This window comes from Rattus rattus, chromosome 9 (assembly GCF_011064425.1).
Source record: "Rattus rattus isolate New Zealand chromosome 9, Rrattus_CSIRO_v1, whole genome shotgun sequence".
NCBI lineage: Eukaryota > Metazoa > Chordata > Mammalia > Rodentia > Muridae > Rattus > Rattus rattus.
This window is the reverse complement of record NC_046162.1, coordinates 18,782,164-18,808,547: the sequence shown is the minus strand read 5'-3', so window position 1 is coordinate 18,808,547 and position 26,384 is coordinate 18,782,164. Positions and strand designations below refer to the sequence as shown.

Below are 26,384 nucleotides of genomic sequence, written 5' to 3'. Positions count from 1 at the left end.
CCAGCATTGGCCTCCTCTGTCCACCCAGCCTCACTTGGGCAAAGCTGGCCAGTCCCCTGAGGAGACTTTCCTATACTCCACAGCAGTGTCCACACCCTCTTTCCCCCGCCGGAAATGCCTGCAGTTTGTGGGGCTGGCTGAGACCTTTCCTTTGTCTGACTCTTGTCTTTCACTTTCTTTCAGTGTTTTCAGTACCAAGGCTAGTTCTACTCCTGGGAGCAGCTGCCCACTGACCGGGGCTGGCGTCTCTGCTGGCCTCTGCATATCCAGAAGCCAGCCTGTGCACCACAGGTACTTTGTCCTGTCCATAGAGCTGCGTGACGGACAGATGGGATGGGGAATGGCATGATGGTGGCAGCAGTTGCTCTGAGTGTTAGCCCCAGGCTTGGCACGCATCCATCATGCCACTGAGGCAGGGGTAGAGTAGGGGAGGGACAGACCACATGGGCAAAGGAGGGAGAGGAGAGGGGGTGAGAGGGGGTTTCTCAGGCTGAAGAATCTAGGAGATGTCAGCATGAAGGTCTCGGGCAGGAGGTTCGAGGGTGGGGAGTGTGAGGTTAGCGGGGCTGGGTGGCAGGGCAGAGAGGCACATTGCTGGGAGAAACTAGAGTGTGTCCCCAAGTCACTCCAGAACTCTACTTCTGTTCCAAGTGGGAAGGAGACAATGGGTGGGGAAGCAGCTACAACTGCTACCTTGTTTTGTCATTTTGGGGGTAAAGCAAATGGGGCAGGTAAGCACTTGCTGAGGACACCTGAGGCCCAAGGCGGCAACAACTGTAAAGTGACCAAAGGCTGGGGGCTCTCTGTCCTTAGGCCTGGCTGTGCAGTTCACACACACGGTCTGCAGGCCTGATGCCTGCAGTAGTTGTGGAGGTGCTGGGGGAGAACCGATGCACAGATGCAGAAACAAGCCAGAGCTGCTACGGCCGATGGGAGGATGCTAGCGTCTGGACCTGGGGAACAGCCCTACAATCATAACCACTGTCCTCTGACGCCGCTTCCTAATGTTGGGGATCCCCTTTCCCTTTCCCTTTATGGGTCTAGAAGGCTGGGCTCCAGCTGAGCCTCTGACAAGCGCTGATGCAGTCAGGGTCACCTTCTAAAATACGCTGCCGTCCACAGCGTGAGTCTACAGCAAAGTTTCTGTGTTCTTGGTGTGCTTTGAAACTAAAGCAGACCCCGTGGCTACGCGGTTTGACCCTGGCCTCCTTTCCAGTCCTGTTTTACCCCATATGCCTGCATATGCAGTACAGTGGCCTTACTGGGCTTTGCATATTTACTCGTTCCAACCAACCATGGGGCCTTCGTATGGCCGTAACCACTGTAGCAAATACATTTCTCCCTTTCTTCAACAAACTAGTCTTCGCTACTGCTTCCTCACAAAGCTTGTGCTGGCTGGCCTTTCTCATGGTGGGGACAATTCACTATGCAGCCGGCCCCAGGGAGGGGGAGGCAGGTCTGTGAGCCTCAGTGCTTAGATGGTATCTGGTACTAGAGAGAGCCTGACAAATGCCTATTAAATAGACAGATGGGCAGGTGACCTTGGCCACGGTCAGCGGGAAGCTGGGAGGTCAGAGAATTCTGCAAGAGGGGCCCAGAGGGAGTGGCTGTGTGCAGGGGAGAACTCACATGGTGGACAGGGAGACGAGCGTGGTGAAGGCTCCAGGGCTGATGGTGGTGATCCGATTGTCATAGAGGGACAGCAGTCTCACAGAGCTTAGGCCAGAGAAGGTGTCATTGTTTACGCAGCTGATCAGGTTGCTCCTTAACATCCTGGAAGAGCGTGGGAGAGGGTCATGGGTGGTGCTCTTGCCTCTCAAAAGATTGTGTGTGCATGTGTACCTCCTAGCTTGGTCGGTCACTTCCTGGCTTGGCTGGTCATTGCTCAGATTTGACTGGTGATGACCAGGGCCTCACTGGGACAAATGCAAATGTATTTCACACACTGTGTGATGGTTATAATGAGAATGACCCCAATAAGTTCATAGAGTTGACTGCTTGGTCCCTAGCTGGTGGAACTGTTTGGGAAGGATTGGGAGGTGTGGCCTTGTGGGAGGAGGTGTGTCACTGGAGATACCATTCCAGTTGGCTCTCTCTGCCTATCTCTTTCCGCCTCACACTTGTGGATCAGATGTAAGCTCTCAGCTACTGTTCCAGCACCACGCCTACCTGCCTGACACCACACATCCACCCATGACAGTCAGGAACTCAGTCTCTGAAACTGTAAAGCAAGCCCCAGTTAAATACTTTCTTTTGTAAGTTGCCTTGGTCACGGTGTCTCCTCACAGCAATAGAAGAGTAACCAAGACAGACCATAAACATAAATCCTAGCTATCCACGTGCCCTTGTGCCGATGGCGTGGTTGCGTGTGCATGTGTACTTCCAGGAGGAAGAGGTCCCACGTATGGGTCACTACATGTGTGTGTGCTTGCCTTCAGATGTGTTCAGGGGGCACAGCACGCGTCTCTGGGTATACTAGTTATGGTTAACTCAGTGTCCGTGTGTACCTCTCAGTATGTTTTTGAAATGGATATGCACATGCGTGCACTAGAAGGGCTCCGAGTGGGGTGCGATTAGGTGTGAGCATGCAGGGGGGCTTAGCATGTCAGCTTCTTTGCATTAAAGATGGAAAAGTCTGATGCTATATAGAGGAAGGCATCAATACGTCAGGACGGTGCCTGACTGTGATCCCTGTCCACGGCTTGCATGGTCGGTCTGTCATCCCCCTGCCTCCTGAGCCAAGCCTGGGTACTCACAGTGTCTTCAGGCCACTGAGGCCCCGGAACATGCGCCCGTGCATGGTCTCCAGCTGGTTTCCCGTCAGCATCAGTTCCTGCACGCCTGCCGCTCCATCGAACGCACCCTCCCGCACCTCCTTGATCCTATTATTGCTTAAGTTTCTAGAAGGAAGGGGGTAGAAGCAGGAGGATCAGGTAGATAGAGGGAGCTCAGCCCCCAGCTCCCTGACACTGGATTCTCAGCTTTTGAGCTTCACAGACATGAGGTCACTCCTCACAGCAGGTGGAGAAATACACAGCCCAGGACTCAAGGGGTCTCAGTGCAATCATTTTTTTGAATGCCTGGAAGAGTCACTCTTACTTTTCTTCACCAGGGGCTCTCGAAAGGAGTGCAGTGGTCCTCAAAAGAGAGCCAGAGAGAAACATAAAGTAGCCTCTTCAACGGGGACGAACACGTCTGGGGCACTTGTGGCACCCTCAGCAGAAGCCCCTTACAGGTGGATGCTTCCTACCTGTTGCCTACTTCTTATCTAGGAGAGGCCACATGAGAGTCAGACCGCTTTAACCTAACCCCATCAGAGCCTCAAGCAATGCCGGGCAGCCAGCTCCTACTGTCTTCCCAAGATTGACCAACGTCCCCCGGTTTAGACAGCTCAAAGAGCTGGGTTATGAAGCTAGGTTTTCTAGACCCATAAAACTCCCTACAAGGAACGTAAGTCCAGGTAGAGGAGGCCAGGCACTCCTAGGCACTACTCCCTGGGGTTACAGGGTTGGCCAGCCTCTCCTGCAGTGGGGACAGAGCCTGGTCCCAGGAGGACTATACCAGAGAGCCAAGTAAACCCTTCTGGAAACTAAGGACAACTGGCCATGGCTGGTATGCTCTGGCACAGTGCTAGGAGGAGGAGGCCTTGCCCACTGACCATGAGCCTGTCCCTCCCTAAGGGACTACTACAAACTTATGGTCTCTAAGCAGGGGACTTGATGGTGATGAGAAGTAGGCCCCTTGGGAACAAAGGTGGCCAGAACCTCGTGTCCATCTAAAGAAGCAGCTGCTATTCTGCTCGACTCTACTGGGCCAGCCTGAGACGGTAGAGCCATTTCTGCCAGGGCACTCGATAGTCCCAGAGGTACCAGAAAGTGAGATTTTTATGGTTTCTATGAGAGCTTCTGAGTGTTGAAAGGGGTTGACCAATTCTTATTAAGAACACAGCAACCGGCCACAAATCCAACCATGTACCCATGACGTCAGCTAGACCTGGCTGTTTTTCAGGCCATGGCTGACTCCCCAAAGCATCCTAATTGGCCTGAAGTTGCAAGGAGAGTCAGAGCTCTTTGAACACCGAGTCTCTGTTTTCTCTTTTTGCCCTCCCCACTCTCCCCAATCCCCATCTCTCCGTGCTAGGGATGGTACTTGAGGCCTCAAGCACATAGGCGAGTGTCGTGCCATTCATAGCCGTGATGCTCTTTGGAAAGCTGGGTGGGGCTGCCAGAGTGGAAGGGCAGAGGTGCAGAAAATACAACAGGGTCCAATCACCACAGCCCAAATCAGAAACAGTAGATTCAGGACCAGGCAGCCTTAGGGACCTGGTCCAAGTGTGAGGCAACCACACCACTGGCTTCAAACACTATATTATCAGATATCCTGTGCGGGAGTAGGGTAGTGACTGGTTCAGGGCACAACAACACTACACGTGACAGCAGTTACAGCTGGTGGCCTGGGGCTGAATTTGCCCTGTGGGGTCTTATCTGATTGGCTGGTATTGATAAGTACTGGTGAGCTCAGGTGAATGCAGGCCAGCCTGCAAGTCCCGCCTGAACCCCCTACACCTGATTGTTCAGCCAGTCTGGAGCATCCCTGGCCTTCACTCCTCTCTGGCAAACGTAAGGGCTAACTGAGCAGCATCTTTTCCTGCGCTTGAGATCTGGGCCTGCATTTGGCGATGCTCAGGTCTGTGGCATGTGGCTGGGGACAGGGACTGGCTCTCTCCTGTCACACACCTGTGTTCTCGTTTCCCTTGGTCTACAGAAATATTTCTCTGTGCTCACATCCCTGGCACAAGTGGGAACGGAATCTGTGTGACTTCCCCATAAAAGGTGTGTGTGTGGGGGGAGCGTGTTTTCTTTGTGGAAACAAAGACTCCTGGGGTCCTGACAAACAGGTCCCTGTGTAGCTGGACTCACTTCAATACCTTCCTCGTGTCCAGATTTACCTCCACATCGGTCTATAGGTTGAAACCAAAGGGCACCTGGGCCACAGCAACAGCCATAATCCTCAATCAGCCTTACATGTCCCCTGGTCTCAGCGGTTCCTTCAGAGAGCTCATCTCCTGCTCCAAGCCCAGATTTACTCACAGGGGCCTGTGGCTAAGTCAGTGGCTATGGTTGTTAGGGGGACGCATGGATCTTGCCACTGAGAGAGTAGCTGCCTAGGGTCTAGCAGGCATATGTTCCCTTGTCTGCAGGGCCCTGATGGGTAGAAGCATGATGACCAGGAGGTAAGGAGCTACAGGCAGTCCTTGTGATCCATGGTTGCTATATTCTATATCACCAGGAACACTGAAAGAACACACACTGAATCACCGCTCCTGGAGAAACTAGATGAGGCTCCTGTGAGTCCGTGGTCATGGCATTTCCATCAACTGATCGATAATGAGCTTGTTCTGTGAGGGCGTCCGTTCAGAGACACTGTATTTACTATAGTATTAATTCATCAACATCGCATTCATGGCCGGCAGTGCTGGGCTCACGCCTGAACAGACAGGAGAAGCTTCCCTACCCCATGTGTGCCCTCCGTGAGGCACAGCGCCGCTGGCTCAGGCTTTGAGTACCTAGACAGTGTGCCAGTACTGTGCTGGGGCCAAAGTTGGCACCATAAAGCACAAAACCGCAAAGCGCAAAGCCTCTGGATAAGCCAGAGTGGATACCGGCTTTACAGTGTGAGCGCTGAACCCACAAGGCAGAGAGCACCGCTGTGTTCAGCCTCAGTCAAGGGACACGTGTCGGGGTGAGCAGGTTTTCTACTCCCATATGTATGCAAATGACTCAAACGGCGTGGGGAATTGTGATTTCAGGGTTGTGTGAGTTCTGGTACAGGGATGAGTTAGCAAACATAGAATTGGTAAGTAAGGATCAGCCATATTTGCCTTGTTGAAGAAACACACTGCTGTGAGGCTGGGAGATGTGGGGTAGGAAAGCTGGTTAAAATGTGCCCTGGGAATCGGCTGGCCCTCTATGCTGGCACCTCTGCAGAGGCACTCAGAAAGTCGAGGTGGAAACAAGCCCAGCCACTCTTGTGACTGAGGTAGACCCAAGTCTGAGAGAGCCGGTTTTGACATTTATTCAATATGTGGCCTTAGAGAGGTCACTGAGTATCTCCTAGTCATTGCTCCCTCACTTGCCCAGTGCAGAACACGAAGCTGGCACCAGATGGGTGAGGGAAGACTAAAGTTGATGTCCCTGAGGCAAAAATGCAAACCCTGGCCAAGGACAAGGGCTATCACAGGGGACAATATCCTCTTGCTGTCTTTTTGACTTGGCCCAAACTCCAAGAAGGGATAGAGAGGGTTGGGACAAGCAGCCATGCACTACAGAAGCCAGTAACAGCAGCGTGTGGGTCCGTTGCCTAAGCCCAGATCCACTCAGACCTGGGCGCTCTGAGATCAAATCTACTGGAGCAGCTGGGGATTCCATTCTGATGTCCCCCTCCCATGCAGACCTCATCCAAATATCACGGGGTCCCGGACATCCCAACTCAGTTGCTCCAAGTCCCTCCTACAATCTCCTGAGATGCATGCTCAATGTGACTGGGGGTAGGGCAAGTAATAGGGACAAGGACAGGAGTCAAGGAGCCATGGGATATAGGATCTCCTTGTGTCTGACAACTCAATAACAGCCAAGCTTCGCTTCGGTCTGTGCTGTGTCCCTGACTTCCAGTCCAGGGCACAGCAGGAAATAGGAGGCAGCTCAGGGGCAGGAGTGAAAGGCAAAGGCCCTGAAAGTTGAGGTGACCACTGTGTCACCTGCTTGACTCACATTTTCCTCAGGTTGGGCAACTTCTTGAAGATCCCAGTGGCCTCCAGCACAGAGATGTCATTGTCGTTCAGTCGCCTACATGGGAAGGCAGAAGATACTTAGCTGAGGTCAGGCAAGGTACCTCCTGTTCTACTGGACTGTGGGTCTTCCCCTCATGGCCTTGGTTGAGCTCTGCCTGAGCTTCTCAGTCAGCAAAGTTCAAGAGAACCTTGAAGAACTTCAGTATGAGGTGAGGGGCTCAGCCGGGAGAGGCGGATGGGAAGGGGCAAAAAGAGACCAAGCCCCTTTCCTCCCATGCCTCCTTCATGGGGCAGTGGCCTCTTACATCCTGTGCACAGACACACATTACTATTTAAACTCACAAAGACCACGTATCTGCCTCCATTTTATGGGGGTGCCAATGGTAGCCCAAACACTCCTCAAGGGCTCCTGAGCCCAAGGTGCCCAGCTCTTGCCTGACTCTTCTGTCAGCTAAAGGTTTGTCCCTGTGTCCCCAGAGCCTTGCTGAGGCTCCAATGACGGGGCAGCCAAAGAAAGCAATAACAGCCAGAAGTCTGGCACAGTTTATGCAGGGCTTACTCTGTGCCAGGAGTCTGGAGGAATATTGTGTTGTGTCTCTTTCTAGACCTTCTGAAGCGTAGAGGGAGACGCCATGTCCCCATCCCCCTATCCCCTGACATGGTGGGGAAATGGTCTGGTGGGGGAGGTCTGGAGGGGACAGAGAGGTGAGGTAAGTATCAGGCAATTCCTTATCCTCTTCAAGTTTTAGTTTATCCCATTTTATGCCCTGAGAGCTTGTTTGGAGGTTCCATTGGGGAAATTCATCCACCGTAGCCAAGTGTGCCACTTTTAGGGTATACCCATGGAGCAGTGAAGCAGGGCAGGGACACCCACCTTGCTGGCCACATCAGTAGAATCAACCCTAGTGATCAATGGGGGTGATGGATGTTACAGCCAAATTGCCCGTACGCCTTTGCCAGGTTTGGAATAAATCAATGTCCCTTTCTAGGGGCTATTAGGAGGTTCAGGTACATTTAATCATCTTAGTTGTATTTTTTTGCCTAGTAATAATTTTTATTTAATATCTATTTTTTTTTCTGGAGATTCTGTAGGCTCCCAAGGGCCAGCAGGTGCATCTACTTAGTCCACTGTAGAAATCTAAGCTTAGAGCAATTCCTGGTTTTATAGTGAGTGTCCAGAAAGCATGTATAAAACCAATGAATGATCTGTACTTGTAAGTAACCTGCACATATATTTCTGGTGTCTTGCTTCTCAGCCAGGTACACAGAAGACCCTACGTGGCTTAACTCAAAGCGACTAGTGGTGTATAATGAGAGGTAGGGAGGGGTAGGACTTACAGGTCAGTGGTATATTCAGGGAGGTGGCTCGGGATGCGGGAGAGCTTCTGGTTGGAGCAGTCCACAATGGTGCCCTCACAACGGCACTTCTCGGGGCACACTAGGTCCATGAAGCACTCGCTGCTGAATCTGTTGCGATAATCCTCAGAGCCTATATGGGGCCAAAGAGGGGGTCATCGTCATTTCGGTTTTCAGGTACAAGGTCCAACGTTGTGGGGAGTGAGGTAGTTGGATGAGTTGGAATGTGGTGTTTGTGTGTGTGTTTGCACACCCAATCCCAGTTGTGTCTCTGAGGAATGTGTGTTCTGGAAATGTGTGTGATGCTCAGGCTTGGGAGGAACTGCTTATATGGCGGGTTGTAAAATAGCAGGTGAAACTGATGACCATTCGGCCATCTTGCCAGCACTCCCCACGGCCCTCATCTGTGTTGTTTCCACATGGTCTTTTGTCATTCGTCTTGTGCTGTCTTCCGAGAAGCCAGGCTTCGGATCTGTGGGCCCCTATGCTTTTGTGGGTCAAGACACCTACACAGAATCCAGCCTACAACTGCGGGCGATTCCTTGGCTCTACGATGCTTTCTATCTACAGAATGGAGATTAAGGTCAGACTTTTGTGGGGGCTACCAGAGGGTGAGACTAAGGTTCGAGAAAAAGGTCACACACTTAAGAGGTCTTCCTGGATTTGCCGACAATGAGTAAAGGAGGCAGATACTCATTTGATATTAAATGGCAACTGGTGTCTGACCTTGACGTCAGTAAGGATTGTGCACTCGGGTATCTGGAGGCCACCGCTCTGATGCTTTGGGAATTTGGCTTACTGCTGCCTGAGCCTTCTTTGTTTCATTTTAAGAGAAGCCAGATATTTAAAATATATTGGCAATGAACCCAATTCTTAAACACAGTGAAAATGCAAACGCATCCGAAGGTCAGACCTGACTTCTGCTTAGCGAGGAAGTTCTCACCGATGCCAGTAAAGGGCCAGTACCCAGGAGCTAGAAGTTGGGGCTCAGATTTACTTATTTTCAAATTTTCATTCCTTTCAAGGTCATTCTGTAACGGCAACGGATCTGACAGTCTGATGTCTTGCCTGCCCTTGCGGGGGTGGGGGGCAGCTAGCCAGACCTCTGTGAGCCCACGAATCATGTCAGAGGCAATAGGGAGGGGCGTGTGGCTCTCCTTGTTGATGGTGTTAGCCTTATTCACTCTCACACTCACACTTCATTGGCACGCTGCTAGGTGTAAAATGTGAGCTCAGTCCATGTTTGTGTAAGGCACGAGTGGGATGCCACGGGCACCTGAGGATCCTGTGCGCACCTCTGAGATGCTTGAGGGCACGGACCCCAGGCATTGGTGAACTGCTTGAACCATTGGCCTGGCAACATGGAGTGTGAGGAGTCCTCATGTTTTTGCCGTGCGTTTGTCCAGGCTTTGCAGCTTCCTACTTCCCAGGGGTTTGCGAAAAGGTGAGAGTAAAGCAGGGTCCCCAGGAAAGGGACAGGCAAAGTATGCAAGATCTTGTGGGAACATCTGGCCACAGAAACACCGGTGGAGCTGGTGTCCGAGCTGACATTTACTGCACTTGAACTAGCAGCCTGCTGTTGTTCCCCAAACTTCAAATGGGTCACTCTCCTTAACCCCCAAGGTTAGCGCTTGACTTCGTAAATGAAGACCCTAAGGTTGATGGGGCTCTCGGTGCGTGGCAAACGCACTAGGACTAGCTTTCAAAGACCCTTGCAGCTGATGCGAGGAAGCTGAAGTGTGCCTTGTGACTGAACCTTTACTCCCCTGTCTCTAGCAACAGCCATTAAGTCTGAGGTGGTGGAGGCAGACTGGGTCTCTCCTCTAGTGAGCTATGACAAGGAAGCAGACAAATGGCCTCCTCCCTCGCTCTTGCGCTCTCCGCTTTCAGACATCTTCGCTGATGATCGGGAACACAATGGGGGTAGGGGTGGGGGCGCTCATTCTCGTGAAGTCAGGAATATGGAGTCAGAAGTCTGGGTGCGTTCCTTTTATTCCCCTACCTTCCCACCCACTTCCTGTATCTCCCTTTGCGCCCCTAGGCTTGTGTGAACAGAACCTATGCATATAATTCACAGTTTTAGAGCAGCCTCCTGGTGTAGTGTTTTATATAAATCTCCTTTCCCTTGCCTGCACAACTTGCCCTACTGAATAAACCCCGACCTTACATCATTTCTCTTTAGACGTATCAGAGTGCTAGGTTATATGCAACTCCTACCCAGTGAAAACCCATTCTGGTCCTGTTGGTGGCGCCACACGGCGGTGATGTAGGGGGGCATTTTGAATGTGCACGGTTATGTTTCCTTCAGAGCACGTCTGTTAATGGGGAACTTGCAAAACAGAGGAACCCTGGCTACTGATCGAAGGCAGAGAGACAGGAGGGGGCCGGGTCTGCACTTCACTGCGAGCCTGCAGACGTGCGCCGGCTGGGGACGGCCGCCTATTAAATGCATTTTCGTTTTAATCAAGGTGAGAGCAGTCTGTAGTTAGCAGGAATCGCTCTCAGTAGTATCGTTAGGTTATAACTGGCGGACCTCTGCCGTGGAGCCGCTGACCCATTTTAATGAAATGATTTTGCAATTAGATTCGATGGACTAATGTGTTCTCTCCAGCATTTTCCCCTGCTGTTTTTGTTATTGCCCTGGTTTGTAATAACGAGGGGGTCGGAGAGTGATATTTTATGTGAGTGGGAACCAGAAATGTTAATAACGGTGTATGTACATAACCAAAAAAGTTCATTTCCCAGTCAGAGCCAGCAGGAAATGCCACCTCCGTCACTTCATATTTCATTACGGAAGCTACCCGGGGTTCCTCAGAGCCATTTGTCATACCTAATGCTCGTAACTACCCAAAAGTATTTTTACCTTTTCCAGAGCTTTAAAAGTCAATTTCGATCTCGGCGCATATTTGTAACTGCCAGAAATACTTTGGGGGGAGAGAGAACCAACTGAAACAGGTTTCAGCTCCCTCTCTTTGGGGTGAGCTCAAGTGGGCGGGATCTTGCAGGATTCCAAGACAGGCCATAAAGTCCAACCCCATCTGGAGGTGGCCTCAGAGGATCTGAGGCCACCTGGCTGTTGCCTGCCTCTGCCCTTGTAGCCCTCTTCCCCGTCTGCAGACATCTCAGAACAATAACACATGGTACACAATCGGAGACAAACTTTAATAGACACTTAATAGGTGAACGGTTAAGATCCACAGCAATGATTTTTTTTTTCTTTTTTACTATATCCTTTTTCTACATCTACCTCCGGTAGGGAAGTGTGAAGCATCTATAGGGTCAGGCTCAGGCCAGCAGACTGGCTGGTCTAGGGTCAGAAGTATTAAGGGACACAGATAGGGTGGCTGCTGCTGCTGGCTGGCTACACTGGATGCTAGCCTTTGAGCAGCTAGCATGAGGACTGGAAGTCACACATTCATTATTAATGTGGTCCACAGGGGAAGCCAATGCGTGTGTCCAGAGTTCTCCTCCGGTGTCCCAAGCATCCCCTAGATGGCTGGGATGAGAGGAAGAACTAGGGGTGGGAGTGTTCAAAGGCCTGTCAGGGTTTATCAGCTTGAAACAAGTAACGTGGACAAGTAGAGGGACGAGTCGTGAGTGGCGAACGGAAACAGGACATCGGACACACAGACACCCTTTCCTGGGTCAGGCTGGGGGAACCAGACACTTGTGGTTGAGAAACACTGCCGTTTTAGAAGGAGCTTGGCTGTCATTTGGGTAAAAAGCTGTCCCTGCAGCTCAGTCACTTTCCCGAAAGCAGAGGAAGAGCCCATGGTGCAGCCTCAAGCCTGCTGCCGTACATCGTGGAGATGCCGGGGAAGGGCGCTATCATGGATTCTTTCCCGGAGTCCTGGCTGGCCCTGGCACGATGCGGGCAGTGCTAAAAGTGTTCCCTCTGCAAGGAGGGGAAGGACACTTCTCTATGTGGGAGGGGTTGCCTATATCCACGAGATCTTATATGATCCTGTTTGAGAAGGAAAAGCACTTGAACAATGCTTTCTTTCCTGCTTTACTCCAGTCATTTCTAATAAGAGGTATAAGCTGAAAATAGTGCGTGAAAAACATCTTCAACCCCCTATCCATTCAAAGTTTTGAAAAATGCTCTTTTCAAGGCAATGAGTGCCCAAAAGAGGGAGAGCTAAATAGCAAGGGGGCAAAGCCCAGCCATCTGGGATAACCCTGGGCCAGTTAGTTAATCTCCTGCCTCAATGCCCTTATCTGTAAAATGGGATCTAAAGTATTATAAAGGGTGACGATGGAAAACACCCAGTGACCGGCCAATAGTGGGTATACCTTCCAGCATTCAGAGAGACCAAGAGGACAGCCATCACTATCAGTGTCTGGGGCCTTTCTCTGAGCCACAATCAGAGAGGAGATAGTAAGTCACATAGCTTGGTGGGGGCACAGAATCCGGCTCCTGCTGCTAAGTACGGTTGTGTTCCCATCTGCGCAGACCTCGCCTGGTCTCTGAAATGGCACCATACGAAAAGCTCCACACCTCCATGCCAACTATGTCCAAGGCTAGGAGAACAGTTGGATATCGGGGTTCACCAGGATCTAAGTCTAAGTAGTCATGGGATGAGAGCTGGGGTCAGAAGGAAGCCCCCTTTCAAGCTCAACGTCTCAGACCCACGTCTGTTCTACCCGTTCTCTACCTGCATTCATGCCAAATGGAACGCATGCCCAGAGAGGTGGTGGTGAAAGTCATGAGCGACTCACCCTCTGCATTAGCTGCCACTTGGTGTCCCTGTGCTGGGATTCTCCCATGAAACCATGGGGCATATATACCTCAGGTACACTTGTCTTCTTCAAATGGGAAGTTGGAACCTAGCTGTCACTCCTGGGGGTCCCACAAGACCAGAATTGGAGCACGGTGACTCCATTTCATTAAGTTATGTGGATACTCTTAGCATGGCCCCGTGGGTTTCTCTAACCTGCTGTCACCATGTACCTGGCTCCTTCAGGATTCCCACCCACCCCTTCCCTCTGGGAGTTAAAACTGGGAGAAGTGGGTCTGGCAGGCGCGGTGATCCAGAGCAGAGAAGAGTCCAGCGGTGGTGGCGGCGGCGGCGGCGGGCCATGCTGCAGGAGAGAGCGATGCTTTCCGCGGTGCTTGACAGAACCATGTTCCGTTTCCATCGTTCCACCACATGGTTAGATCAAGCACAAAGGAAAGCCCCGCGGCAACTGGTCAGAGTCAAGGTCAGGAAGCAGCGTCAGAGAGAGGACAGGAGCGCTCAGAGGAAGCAGCGTGGAGAAGCAGAAGCCAGAGCAGGCCCCCACTGAACGTGATTAGTACCAGTAGTGCGGTCCACTGGATCCTGCTAAAGACAGGGGCCCCGCCTCCCAGTGCCCTGCCCCAGGGAGACTCAGCAGGAGAGAGGGACAAGGTGGGAAACCTCCAGATACTCATATCCACGAACATCCTGGCAGCTGACGCACCAGTTACATACTGCACCAGGATTGAGCCTGCAAAATCTGTCCCATCCCACTATGTAACCTGATATAAAAATTGGCGAAACCTCTCCTCATGCTTTGTGACATGGTACGGACCCCATAGCTGAAGAGCCCCATGGCAGTCCTCTCCCTTTAAATAAAGACATTGCCCCTAGTTCTCAATGGCCTAGCACAACATGTCTGCAGGCAAATCCTTCAACATTCTACAACTGGGGAGGTTCCTGGGTACCCTTTAGGGTCTCCTGCTCTGCCTGGGCTGACAGACCAGATGGTTTGAGGTGCAGTAGAGGAGGAGTTGTGGAGTGAAAAGCAACCCCATCTCCAATAGACAAAGAACAGAGCCTGGGCGGGGCCTTAGGTCTGGGAAGGAGAGGCCTGTCATCACCACGGTCTGAGAACTAATTCACAAAGGTAGAACTAATCATGGAGGGTGGTCAGAGGCTTCTGACAATGAACGGGCTTTTGTCAGACTAAGAGAAGGAAAGGGCCAGAGAACGAATTGATTAGCCTCAGAGTAAGACATCTAATTTTAGGTTCCTTTGATTTCTAGATCCCTTCTCTGGCTGGGAATCGTGGGAGAGGGTTCGGTAGGCCCGGTCTATTGATCTTACATGCCATAGACTCAATCTTTGTATCTTGTCTTCCATAGGTCAGACGTGTTCCCACTTGACATCAGGCCGGAGCTGTGCATATCTCAAGGGAATGGAGCCACAGCCACGTCACTCTGACCATCTCTGTTTGACAGGAAGGACAGGTCGCTGTCCTCTACCATAGTTTTGGGGACTGTCTTCCTTGGCCAGGTGCTCTGGTTCTCAGCAGCTCAGCACTGCAGGTTGTGCACACAAATGGTCCAGCTAGCGTATGCACACCCGTCCGCCTCTCTTTCCCCACCCCGATCTGACAGACCGCAGCTAATAATGGTGATGTGGGCTCTACTGCAGTTCGACATCTGGAGCTACTGGGCTCTGTGGACACTCTGATTCTAAGATGTCTCCCGTGAGTTTGATCAGGGCCTCCCAAACTTAAAACAACATCCTTGTGTGGCTGGGAAGGTGAGCCCGAAGGTAAAAGGCATGTGCTACCAAGCCGGGTGAGCCGGATTCCCTCCCCAAGCCCCATACAGTAGATTAACAGAATCCTAAAAATTGTCCTCGGATCTCCATACTTATGTTGTGTCATGACACACACACACACACACACACACACACACACACACACACACACACACGCGTGTGCACATTAAACAAAGAAAGTATAATTTATAACGTTCCTTTATAAAGGAATTTGTAAAATTCTGTCTCTCTCTTTGCTTTTCTAAAAGGACAGGGAGAGACCCAGATGTAAATGATCTGGAATCTTCCATACTAGGACTCTTCTTAGTATGCTCAAAATGATAGCCCGAACTTAGGGTATTTCTGCTGGGGGGAGGGGTCTCAATTTTCTCTCTAGAGTGGGACTGGATGAACTCTGAGGTCTCTAAAGTGGCCCTGGGTTGTACCCAAAGAGTCCTGCACTTCCTATAAAAACAGCTCCTTTTCTTTTTTTTTAAAAAGGGGGGGGACAGCTTTTGTGAAAAAGAGGGACAGACAGCCTGATAGAAGGCAGGCCACGTCCTTCAGCTGCAAAGTGCACCCTGAGGGTGGGCCTGGTCTGAAGGACCTAATCTGATGGTGACATTACTCCTGCCCGGCAGCATCCACCTCTAAACTGATCTTGGTCCGGGATGGTGGATGCAGCTGGTAGAGAGGCCGAGCAAAGTGGCTGGGAAGCCAGACGCCCTACCCAGGGAAGGGCTGTGCATGTTTGCAGGATCTGCCCTCAAATTGGTTCCTAATCGCATCAGCTGTCTTCTCGGGGGGTAGGAGGGTGCTTTTAGGGGAAAGTAAAATGCAGAATTATTATCTGTCAGCTCCAGTCCATGTCACCTGCCACCCCTCACCCCCTCCCCTTTCTGGGGCTTCTTAGAAACACGGATCTTTAGATCTATGGTTTCTGTATCCTCTCAAGTCCAAGGTAGATATATATGGCTTCTGGTATTTCTCAAAGCCATCGTAACCTCTCCGCTCTTCCTGCAAAGCTATATAAGAACATATCAAATACTCCAAGTTAAGCTCATTTGGGCTCTGAACACCACTACCTCTACACCAGCAGGCTTTCTACTTGGTATTTTTTTTCTTAATGACATTTTACACAAAGTCAATTCAAGACTTCTGTTTCTCTTCCTTTTCCTTCTTTCCTTCCTTCCTTCCTTCCTTCCTTCCTTCCTTCCTTCCTTCCTTCCTTCCTTCCTTCCTTCCTTCCTTCCTTCCACTTATTTCTGCCCCCTCCATAGGAAGCCAGGATCCTGTAAACACTTGGTCCCCCTAGATTCAAAACTAGCTCAACTGTTTCCTAGTTCCACTGTCTATTTCTTGTTCCCTGCTCTTTGCTCGTTCTCTATATATCACCCATACCTTGCTACAGTCAATGTTAGGTCACTGCCATGACACTGATACTACGGAGCATAAGTCACTGGATCCAGTGTTGACTGTGTCCCCTCCATTGCCACCCAGGGTTTTGACTCCATCTGAGGCCCTGGGTTTTGGCAGGACACTCATGAGACTGAAGGTGGCTTCCGGCCCTCCTCTGACTTCATCAACTCTTTCTATGGGAACCACTGACTGGTCAAGCTAATTAACTTGTAAGCTTAAGTAGCAGAGAAGAAAGAGCAGATAACTCTGGGGATAGTCACAGCATTGGAAAGGGACAGTGGGCTATGGATGACACTTGGTTCCCAGACACAGGGAGGAATCTGAGGAAAGTATTTGGGGGGTTAGAAGTGGAACCAAGAGACTAGGGAGAAAGCAATTCAAGTAGCCGGCCCACCCGCTGTCCTAGATTAATAGAGTAGTCATAGAACCGGATCTTCATACTGCTTGCTGACTCTGATGTGAGGGTGACCCTTCACCTTGGGTCCCTCAGCTCTCTCTGATATAGAGCAGGATCTTACCCAATGGACTACTTAACTAGAAGAAGCAAATCAACCCGGGATCACTCAGGACGGTGTTCCTCACAGGCAAAATGTCTGCTCACTGAGGCCACTATGCCGGAAAAGGCAAACAGGCAACGAGTGTTCGTACTACCACAGAGTCCCTGCCTCTCTCTAGACCCTCTCCAGGTATTTGCTTCTGCAGGTAAAAAATAAGATAAAAATCTCAAGTGTATCGTCCTGGTGACACACATTAGAGAATGTGACTTGAGGGATAAAAAGAACACGGTACGAGGAAGCCCAAATCTGCCTTCTGATCTTCTGAGGACCAGCCACCCCTCCACCCTCGTGCCAGCATTGTTCCCGGGGAAACACACTGACGGAGCACCCTCTCAGATGGGTGGGAGCACGGTTCTTGCCGAGAGAAACGCTGTCGGGGTTGGCTCGTTCTATCTGGGTACCTTCTGCTGTCCGTTCATCAGCCATAGTTGAGCCCAGAACAGCACAGCCCTGATCTTTTTTAGTAGAAAACCATAAAACTGATAGCAATGTCTTAATTGCTAGCTCATGGGTGAAGGAGAGACCCCCCCCCTTTCTTTCCAAGGTGGGCTGAGAAGTCTCTTTCCATTTGTCTCTATGTCCTTCCTGGATGAGTGGGGGATTGGAAGGGGAGACAGTCTCTAGACAGAGCTGGGCATGGGAGCACACGTTTTGCTTCTTCCCAGTCTGCTGTCCCCCCTGTCACTGGAGAAGAGCCATCTGCTTCAAGGAGGTAGGGAAGGTGCTTGTGAAACCTGTAACCCAACCCGTTATGGTTGAGGGCTCTTACCAAAGCGTGGCTGCAGCCTGGTTTGGGATGTATTTATTTCTGGGCCAATTGGGGAATCTGCTTCAGAGACAACAGAATAAATCCTGGTCTCCTCTCAAGTGCGTGTGTGAAAGGCCGCCCAGCTTCCACCTAGCTCTAGGAGGAGCAACTGTGTCTGGGTTCTGTTTCTCCCCAGCTGCCCCCCACCCCCAACCCCCATGCTTTTATTGTGTGAGTGTGTTTTATTTTAAATCCATAAGGTAATTGGTTTTCTGTAGGACTAACTGAATTTCCCCAATTTAATTTGCAAAGATGCTCCCAGGAGCCATTACAGCGTTTGTTGTCCTCCAGATTGGATTATTGGCCTCTCTGGGGCTGCTGTATTCTGAGTCAGAAAGTGCCCCCCCCCCTGCCCGCTCCCATAACCTGATTACCTGAGCAGCGGAACTTCTTGCTTTTGATCTGGCTGATGCGCTTGTTGGCCAGCCGGCGTGGGCTGCTGCAGCGGGCCCCGCTCGTCTCAATGGGGTTGTCCTGGAGGTAGTCGGCCAACCACTTCAAGTGGCAGTCGCAAACAAACGGGTTTTGAGCTAAGTGGCTGAAAGAGGGACGGGGCTGTTAATCTGGAGTGACCTGTGGTACCTCGCCTCACCACCACCCTGTCTTGCGCTGGGCCCTAGCAAACGGGTGTGAGGTCCTTTCTCCACTGTCCCCCCCCAAGGAGGTCCAGAGGGGGTGGCATACTGCTTTCAGAGAGGATTCAAAGGAAGGGTCTGAGGCCAGCTGCCTGCCAAAGGCAACACAGATGCAGCCAACATCTGGTCTGGGGAATCAGCTTCCCAGGTGTCCCCTCTCGGGGCAGGACCCCCTGCTGTCTGGCTTCACTTTGCCCATGCCATGCAAGTGGAGAGCTTTAGGGTTTACGCTTACAGTGACATGCATTTTATTTCTCCAGCCTTGGCGAAACCAGGCACATAAAGCAGCTGGCATGGTGGCTGGCTTATGGTGGGTACTGCTGCCCTGGTCCTTATCATCACGGGAGTGCAGAGGACCTCGGTCCCCTGAGCACTAGGCGTGGAGTTTCACACTGGTCAGCATTCAACACCCAGCCTCTGTCCTCACTCTGTATCGGTTCCTGCCTCTCACCACTAAGGTAATAAGTGCCCGGATGACTTCCAGGGTCTCCAGAAGACCTCCAGGCTCATTGTAGGCCCGGGGCTGGCGCTGGAATCTGTGGTTGGAACTGTGAAGACCACAGACTTGAGGATTCGGGTGGTCTGCTAACCTGCAAGACTTACACGCACCAGCAGCACTTGGGAAGTAAGGGTTGGGGTATGTGTATAAGACATCCCCAGAAAGCCTGTATTAGAGGCTTAGCTGGGTAGGCTGTGGGGAGCTGCCAGAGGGTGGGGATGGGTTCTCATAGAGATAGAGAATGCTTACAACCCTACCATGGCTACTGTGGTTATGAACACGGCTTGCAAGTTCTGCCAGGATCCTGCTTCATAGTAGCTTTAATCTTTTAATCTGTCTGTCTGTCTGTCTGTCTGTCTTTATGCCCATCAGAAGATGCCATCAGATCTCAGTATAGATGTTGTGAGCCACCCTGGGATTTGAACTCAGGACCTCTGGAAGAGCAGCCAGCGCTCCTAACTGCTGAGCCACCTCCCCAGCCCCCCACCTTAGACCTCTAGCTATAATCTCAAGCAAACTATTCAGTCTCTCAGTGCCTTGGCTTCCTCACATAAAATCTGGGGGTGACAGAAGCATCCTCGTGGGTTATGCTGTGAGGCTTACATGTTTGGAAGTGAGCTAAACCTCATCACGGTCAGGCCCCAGTGGTACCAATCCTGAATGCTCGGTACAGTCAAGTGCTTTGAGCTTCACCTCCCAGGCCTGCTGTAAATGCTAGCAATCCTCCCCCCAGGGCCTCAGCCCACCTTTGTTTTGGTGGCGGGATCTGCCAGGGCTGTGTACTCACAGGGTCTGGACGGACTGCAGCGGAGCGAAGAGCCCTTTGCTGATAGTCTGCAACTTGTTGTCATACAGGGAGAGCAGATTGAGGTTCTGTAGGTCCTGGAAGGTGTTTACCCGCAGGCAGTTGATCTTGTTGGCATTGAGGAGGCTAAGTTGGATAAGAAGAGAGGCTTCCAGTCACTGCCAGTGGAGCAAAGGCTGGCTGAACCCGCTGGTACCTCTGGAAAGAGGCAACCCCTCATCCACGTGGCCTGGAGTTTCTGCTGTAGCCCAGAGAACGAGAGGCTGCTTTCTGTGGCTTTCTAGACCCTCCCCACTTTCTCCCATCACTGTGGATGCTGTGCTGCACACGCTACCACCACCTGCACCTGGCTTCACACCTGCACCAGACCTCACAACTACACCTGGCTTCACACCTGCACCTGGCCTGGCACCTGCACCTGGGCCTGGCACCTGCACCTGGGCCTGGCACCTGCACCTGGCCTCGCACCTGCAGCCTTGGCCAAAGGTTGGGGGGTGGAACCGAGCATTGCCCTTTTCTACTTTAGAGTTCAGAGCTTCCAGGCGTCACAAAGAAGAAAACAAAAATCATTTGGCACAATTGATGTAATGCTTTAGTAGATGGAGTCAGGGCAATTCTTGATTCAGAGAACTCCTTGTTTAAATTCCATAGGAAATCTAATAAAAGTTATAGACGATCTCCCAGGGAAGAAATGTGTTCATGTGTAGGCACACGCACACACACACACACACACGCACACACACACACACACACACACACACACACACACACACACACACTATCCTTGTCTTTATCATAGCCTCATGCCTTCATCTACTACCCTTGATCCCTATAGGTCACCTGTTGTTCCTCAGGCACACCATACCCCTTTCTCCATCCCTCAGCACACACAGCAGACCTCTCTACTCAAATGGCATCTCCTCAGAGAGCCCTTCTCTGACCCTCTCATCTTCCTCAGGGAGGCCTGCCCCAACCCTCTTGGCCCTCAGCAGGGCCCTATAATCCCAGTATTGTCCCCTGTTCCTTCCTGCGTCTCACCTTAATGTGTGACGAGTTTATTAGTTTTCTTGTTCGCCATGTATGCAATCTGAGGTAACACCGAATACCATTTCCTCAATCTCTCCCTTCATTACCCAGGCTTATTATTTAGGTCACATATCCAGCTCCATACGCACCTTCGGGGGGGTCTCTCTCCTTTCTTACCCATGGAGAGGGGCCCTTTCTGCTAGATCATAGCTTTTCATACTGTCCCCTTCTTCACAGAACAACACAGAAAGTGGGGGAAACACTGGCCCAGCAGATGCTCTGAGCACCACAGACAAATTTCAGACTGCAGAGCTGCTAAGTCAAGCAAATTTGGCCGAGCATTTCTTTTATGGCCCTGGACTGGCTGGTGGTGCCCTTGAAACCACAGTGAAATCATTCCTCATTCCTTCTTGAAGGAGAGGGAGAAGAACAAGAGAGTCTGAATGTTGAATGTCTAAATATCACGTCTTCAGGCAGGCTCAGAGATCCCTCGGTGGAGAATAACTGGGGATTCAGAACTGACCCCCTTGCTTTAGGTGCCTCTCTATACCATAATGCACAGGGCCTGGAGTTAGCAGTGGTAGAGCTGGCCCTGGGTGCCAGCCTTCCCTCCCTTGGTGCAGGTCCCCTTCCCTCAAAGTCCCCTGTGCTATCCAGGTGCAGGCAGGCAGCTGTGACTATGACAAGCAGAAGAAGAACAGCCTGTTTAATCTGGCTAATAACGGGCAGGGTCCCTAGGGTCCACACAGATGTCCTCCTGCCTCAGAGTGAGGGGGAAAAAAAAAAAGCTCACGTTGCTAGAATATTCTTTGTTTTCCAAAGTGCCTTCCTGACCCTTGTTATTCTCACTATAACCTGGGCAGATGGGCAGAGCCACTTCAGAGTTACAGGCACAGAGACTGAAGCAGAGTCTGAGGGCTTTGCAAGGTCAGGAGAGCTTCCAGGGAGCACGCTGTGAGGAATTATGATAACCAGGTCTCTAGAGGGCTCAGCGGCTTCTTCATGAATGCCTTATCTACTCCACCAATCCGCCCATCCCCTCTGTAACCCCACCCCCCACCATTTCCTGTGATTTTTGTATTAGATTGTGGTCAAGGTCATTCTAGGTGGGGGGCATTTGAACGAGGCTATAATATGAACAGAATAACAGTCAAGCAACCACATTAGAAATGGGTCTTCCACATGCAAACTTTTATTTTATTTTTAAAGTAAATTTGTTTTTGGTTTTGTTTTTTTTTGTACCCCCCCCCTGTCCTACCCCCTAAGACAGGGTCTCACTATGTAGCCCTGGCTGTCCTGGAACTCATTATGTAGACCAGGCTGGCCTGGAACTCAGAGACCCACCTGCCTCTGCCTTTCAAGTGCTGGGAAGAAAGGCGTGAGCCACTGTGCCTGGGCATTTTATTTTTTAAGTAATTAGTAAACTATTTGTTCTAAATATTGATATTCAAGGCCTTTGCGAGCACCACTATGCCAGAAATGTTAAACTATTTAATAAAGAGAGACCGGGATGACTTAGCTGATGGTTTGAGGATCCCCTCTTTCCTAACATTTTACAAGACTTTCCTATGTGTCAAAAGTTAGAAATCTTGTGCACACCCCCCCCCCCCCTACAGTAGATTTTTGTTTTTTCTTGGAAAACACATTTCAAAACCTCTGGCAATGATTCCAGTGCTAGCAGCTGTGCAGTGGCCACATTCACAGACAGGACATGAGGCTCTTTGCCACAGTCTGGATCTTTCCTACTGGGTAGCTCCCCCCAACCCCCATAAGTCCCCTTTGAACCATCCTTGCTTAGGAAGGCTTTTTAGACTTGATGCCTTGTTCCAGCTTCATGAGCCCAACAGCAATATTGGGAAGTATTTGAGTTAGACAGAGAAGATGACTCTGGAGACAGAGAAGCAGCAGCTCTTACTTGCCTGGAGAGCATTTACCCTGCATGGATCTTGGTAATATTCCTCGTCCATCAGGTCCCAGCTTGGCTTCCTTTGCTCATCTGGGTGCTTCTCTGTCTCCTATTGCTCCTGGATCTCTCAGCACGGGATGTTCTTTCAAAGGGGTGAAATATCACAACAACCCAGGCTGGCAGAATTACTAAGAAACAGAGCTCAAGGTGCAGAGCTCACGAAGCAGGGGGCAAAAGAAGACAGAGAAGGGCACAGTCCCTTGGACACTCATCCTCTCCCAGCTGCTCGGCTTCCCCGGGCATGATGAGGAGGTGTTGTGAGAGATAAAATTAAGCTGCTTAGGGAGAATTAGTCACTGAGGATAGCCTCTGAGTCTTAGCATCAGCAAGATCGAGCAGCCTGCCTCTGCTCTTTTTCTTTGGGGGAAGAAGATTGGCAGCAACTCAACTCAGTCTGGCTTCCATAAAAGGAGCTCTGAGATATCTGGTCCATGGGCAAGAGATGAGGGCGTTCAAAAAACACTAAAAGATGGGGCCAAAGGAACTATCAGCTCAGTATCCCTTATCTGAAACGCGTGGGACCAGAAGTGTTTGGAATTTTCAGACTGTGGAATATTTTTTTGTATGTATAGCGAAAGATCTTAGGGAAAGGACTCAAATCTACATCAATTTACATTTCATAGACATCTTATATACAACACCTGGAGGACATTTTCTATAATGGGTTTTGCATGCTTCTGTTTTGCCTGTGCTCTGTCATGTGAGGTTAAGTGTGGAATGTTCCACCTGTGGTATCCTACAGACGATCAAAAGACTTAGAGCCTGTTATGGCGTTTTGGATTAGAGATGCTCACACTGTATCTACACTGGACTTTAGCCACTAGAGGATGGTCATGGGCTTGCCTTGTTGGCTAGACAAGTTAACTCTCTTTCTTGGAATAATGTTTGATCTGATTTGGTTTGTCCTCCTTTGAAGAGCAGTGAGGTAAATGTCTGTAGAAACGACATCGAGAAGGCTGGGTCATTGGTGGAGGCCACACCCACGCACCAAGTATTTACCGTGGAAGAGCATCGTGATCACCTTCATTTTGACAACGAGGAAACTGAGGGCCATAAATGATGACAGACTTGGCCAAGCTACCTCAGCGTGTGTGAGTTCGAAGCTCACCTCCCATCCACTACCTCACACAAACATGCATTTTCTCTCTTCTGTGTTCCTTATCTCCGGTGCATGCCTGGCTCTGCTGGCCTTGAGATGTATGGGGCAGACAGATGTCTGGTTGGGTCTAGACAACTCTGCTTGTCTCTTGGGAGTAGAGAGGTGTCTCAGCTTGGGATGTATACCACACTGCAACTGATTCAAGTTTCTTTATTTTGTGGTTGCGTGAGGTAGGCATTCTATGTTGAGGGAAATGCTGGTGAAGGAGATGTGTGCATGGTCCCTGGCTCTCCTCACTCTGAAGCTTTCCTGCATTCTGAGAAGAGCAGAAGACAACACCTGGGATGTTCGCATGCCTCATCCCAGAGGCCTCTTTCACAGCTGAAAACACTGACCCCTCAACTGTGCACAACTGTCTCCAGAGAAGACCCAACTCTCTCTCGGGGCTCTCAGTCAGCCCACTGAAGGAAACTCAAGAGTCGTGTGGCTATCAAGAAGATGACGAAGCCTTGTGAGTAGTAACCAGAAGGGTTAATCTACGCTAAGCACTTGCACCGACACCTTACAAAAATCTAATCCTCCATAACCCTACATAGTAAATGTTATCTCTACCTGTCAGACGACACTGGGAGACTCAAAGACATAAACTAACCTTGAGTAGTGGTCCCTGACCTATGAATGGTAGGTTAGTCTAACCGGTCTGCTACTCTGAAACCCATCCTCCCAGTAAGGGAAGGTGCTAATCACCTAAGGCTATGAGGAGGTAGAGGTAGGCTTCCCCATCAAACTTAGCGATGATCTGGCAATAGCGTAGCAGAAGAAGAGACATTCCCATCGAAGGAATGGGAGGAGAAGAGCGCATCCGATAGTGCGTGTATATACTTGCACGAATTAGCTGAGACATGTTACCACCTCCCGCCTCTGCTGGCCAGTTGGAGCACTTTGGACTTCCACATATGTTTTATGTCAAGAGGTATTAGCACACATCCCATCGACTACCCATGCTAACAATGCTGTTGGGAGATAATCTTTTCCAGAAACAGCTGCCTACAGGAGAAGCAGGGTAGGGAGATACAAGCCAGAGCTTTGTGGGGAAGGAAATACCCTGAGTTTGGTATGGAAAAGGTTCTTATGACTCATACCCTGCTAGGGGACTGGTCTGGCCTATCAGAAAAGGCCCAGGCACTCCCACTGCTAGTAGCAGCTTACAGCCTCATTTATTCAGGGTTCAAGTGGTGTGGGAGAGGTGGACTATGAGGTAGCAGATGAGCCCATTGAGATCTGTAAAAAAAGAGCATAGTCTCTTCCCAGAGGCCACTGAAGCCCCACCGACAGCCACCACCCTTGCACATATCCCATCTTCCTAGGCCTTTAGGCAGGATTTGGAAAAGACAAACATCTGGAGTTGGGTTCAGTGATAAATTGCATTAAAATCATCTTGGCAACTCTAGGCAGCCACGTATTGATTTAGGGGCCCAGAGCTATCATTCTGGGTTGTATTTATGTTCTCAGATACACCTGCTCTAAGGTCTGAGGGAAAAGGTGGTTACGTTACTTCTCCTCTTTACAGAGTGTTTGCTGAAGATGCCAAGAGCAGATTCCAGATGCCAGAGAACGCAGGGTCTTCTCAGAAAACCAGCGTCAAGAAAGAGTGCAGTGGGCTTTCCAAGAGACTGGGTGAAACTCTTCCAGGAACTCTGCTTGGGGGAGACAGGGATGAACCCAGCCAAAACAGCAGCACTGTGAACTTTCCTTTCCTGAACTTGTCAGTCAGTTTCTGTTCCACAAACACCAGCACGTAGCAGCTGCACGGGAAGAGAAAGACAGCACCAAGAGCCTCTGGCATGACCTTTCCTTTGGCTCCTTCAGGGGAGAACACTTCTGAAGGGAAGTGTTATAAAGACTCTTGGCCATTAAAAGGGTTCTATGTGTCTCTAGAGAGGTACTTGCTATTACACATGGGCATAAAGTATTAGTACCCGAGACCAATTAAAGGAGCTATTAGGGACCCCTGACTAAGCTGGGAGATCTCCAGGCACCCTTCTCTCATTAATATGCCTGTCTTCTCTTTTTATTTCATTAGAATTAACCCTCTGCCCTCCTACATTTCTTTATCCGCTAAGTGTAACGGGACTAATCTTTTTTCATGCCTCTCTCCCGTATGAAATATGGGGAATTAATTTTGACCTTCAGCAACTTGCTGACGCCAGACTGACAGAAGACATGACCAATTCCTAATGCCACAGTACAGAGGCTCTCTGGCCACAACCAGGATCCTACTGGAGCTTGTGAATGGACCCTCTGGTCCACGTTATGCCCAACCATCACAGGAGGGCCCAGGAGGAGCCTTCCAACTCCCAAGGTGGCAAAGGGGACACTTTCCTTCTCTTCCGATAATGGCTATGCTACTGTCACAGGCCTTGGGTTGTCATGGCGACTCCAGATGGCACTGAAACAAAGGCACGCAGCATGCAGCATGGCCATCCGGTGGTCTGTCTGAGAAACATTCCCATCCATCCACTCCAGTGACACGGGAGGGCCCTAGGAACAGGGTTCAGGTAGGGTTTTTCTAAGGTAATCAGAGGAGAGCTGGAACCCAGGGCCTAGAGAGGGATAGCCAAGACCTAAAATAGGCAACCGGGTGAACCTGCCTATTTTAGCTTTACTTGGCGCCCCACCCCCAACTATTGGGGTGGCCACTTCCCTGATTGCTACGTGGTGACTAATCAAGCCCTCAAGAAGACAGAACCATTTGCACGGAACATTCTTCCGTGGCTTAGGACTTTTCCTAGGAAATTCCAGATTCGAAAGAAAAGGGGAGAATGCTTCCCTTAAAAATGGACTGCTGAATTGGAACTCTTTCTGCTGCCGGAGAGGACTCTTTCCTTCGGACCCAGCTTCATTTCTGTGTCTCT

The 26,384-nt window shown here is 50.6% G+C and overlaps 1 protein-coding gene across 1 annotated transcript in view; it reads right to left on the bottom strand.

Moving 5' to 3' along the window:
* The window catches only part of Slit3 (slit guidance ligand 3), a 588,206-nt gene that overhangs the window by 75,624 nt on the left and 486,198 nt on the right, over nt 1–26,384 (bottom strand). The window contains exons 13-18 of the mRNA XM_032913200.1: nt 19,361–19,504; nt 17,814–17,977; nt 8,129–8,279; nt 6,771–6,845; nt 2,757–2,900; nt 1,630–1,773 (exon numbers count right to left, since the gene is read on the bottom strand). Coding sequence (XP_032769091.1) covers nt 1,630–1,773; nt 2,757–2,900; nt 6,771–6,845; nt 8,129–8,279; nt 17,814–17,977; nt 19,361–19,504 — 822 coding nt within the window. The remainder of the gene's footprint in view (nt 1–1,629; nt 1,774–2,756; nt 2,901–6,770; nt 6,846–8,128; nt 8,280–17,813; nt 17,978–19,360; nt 19,505–26,384) is intronic.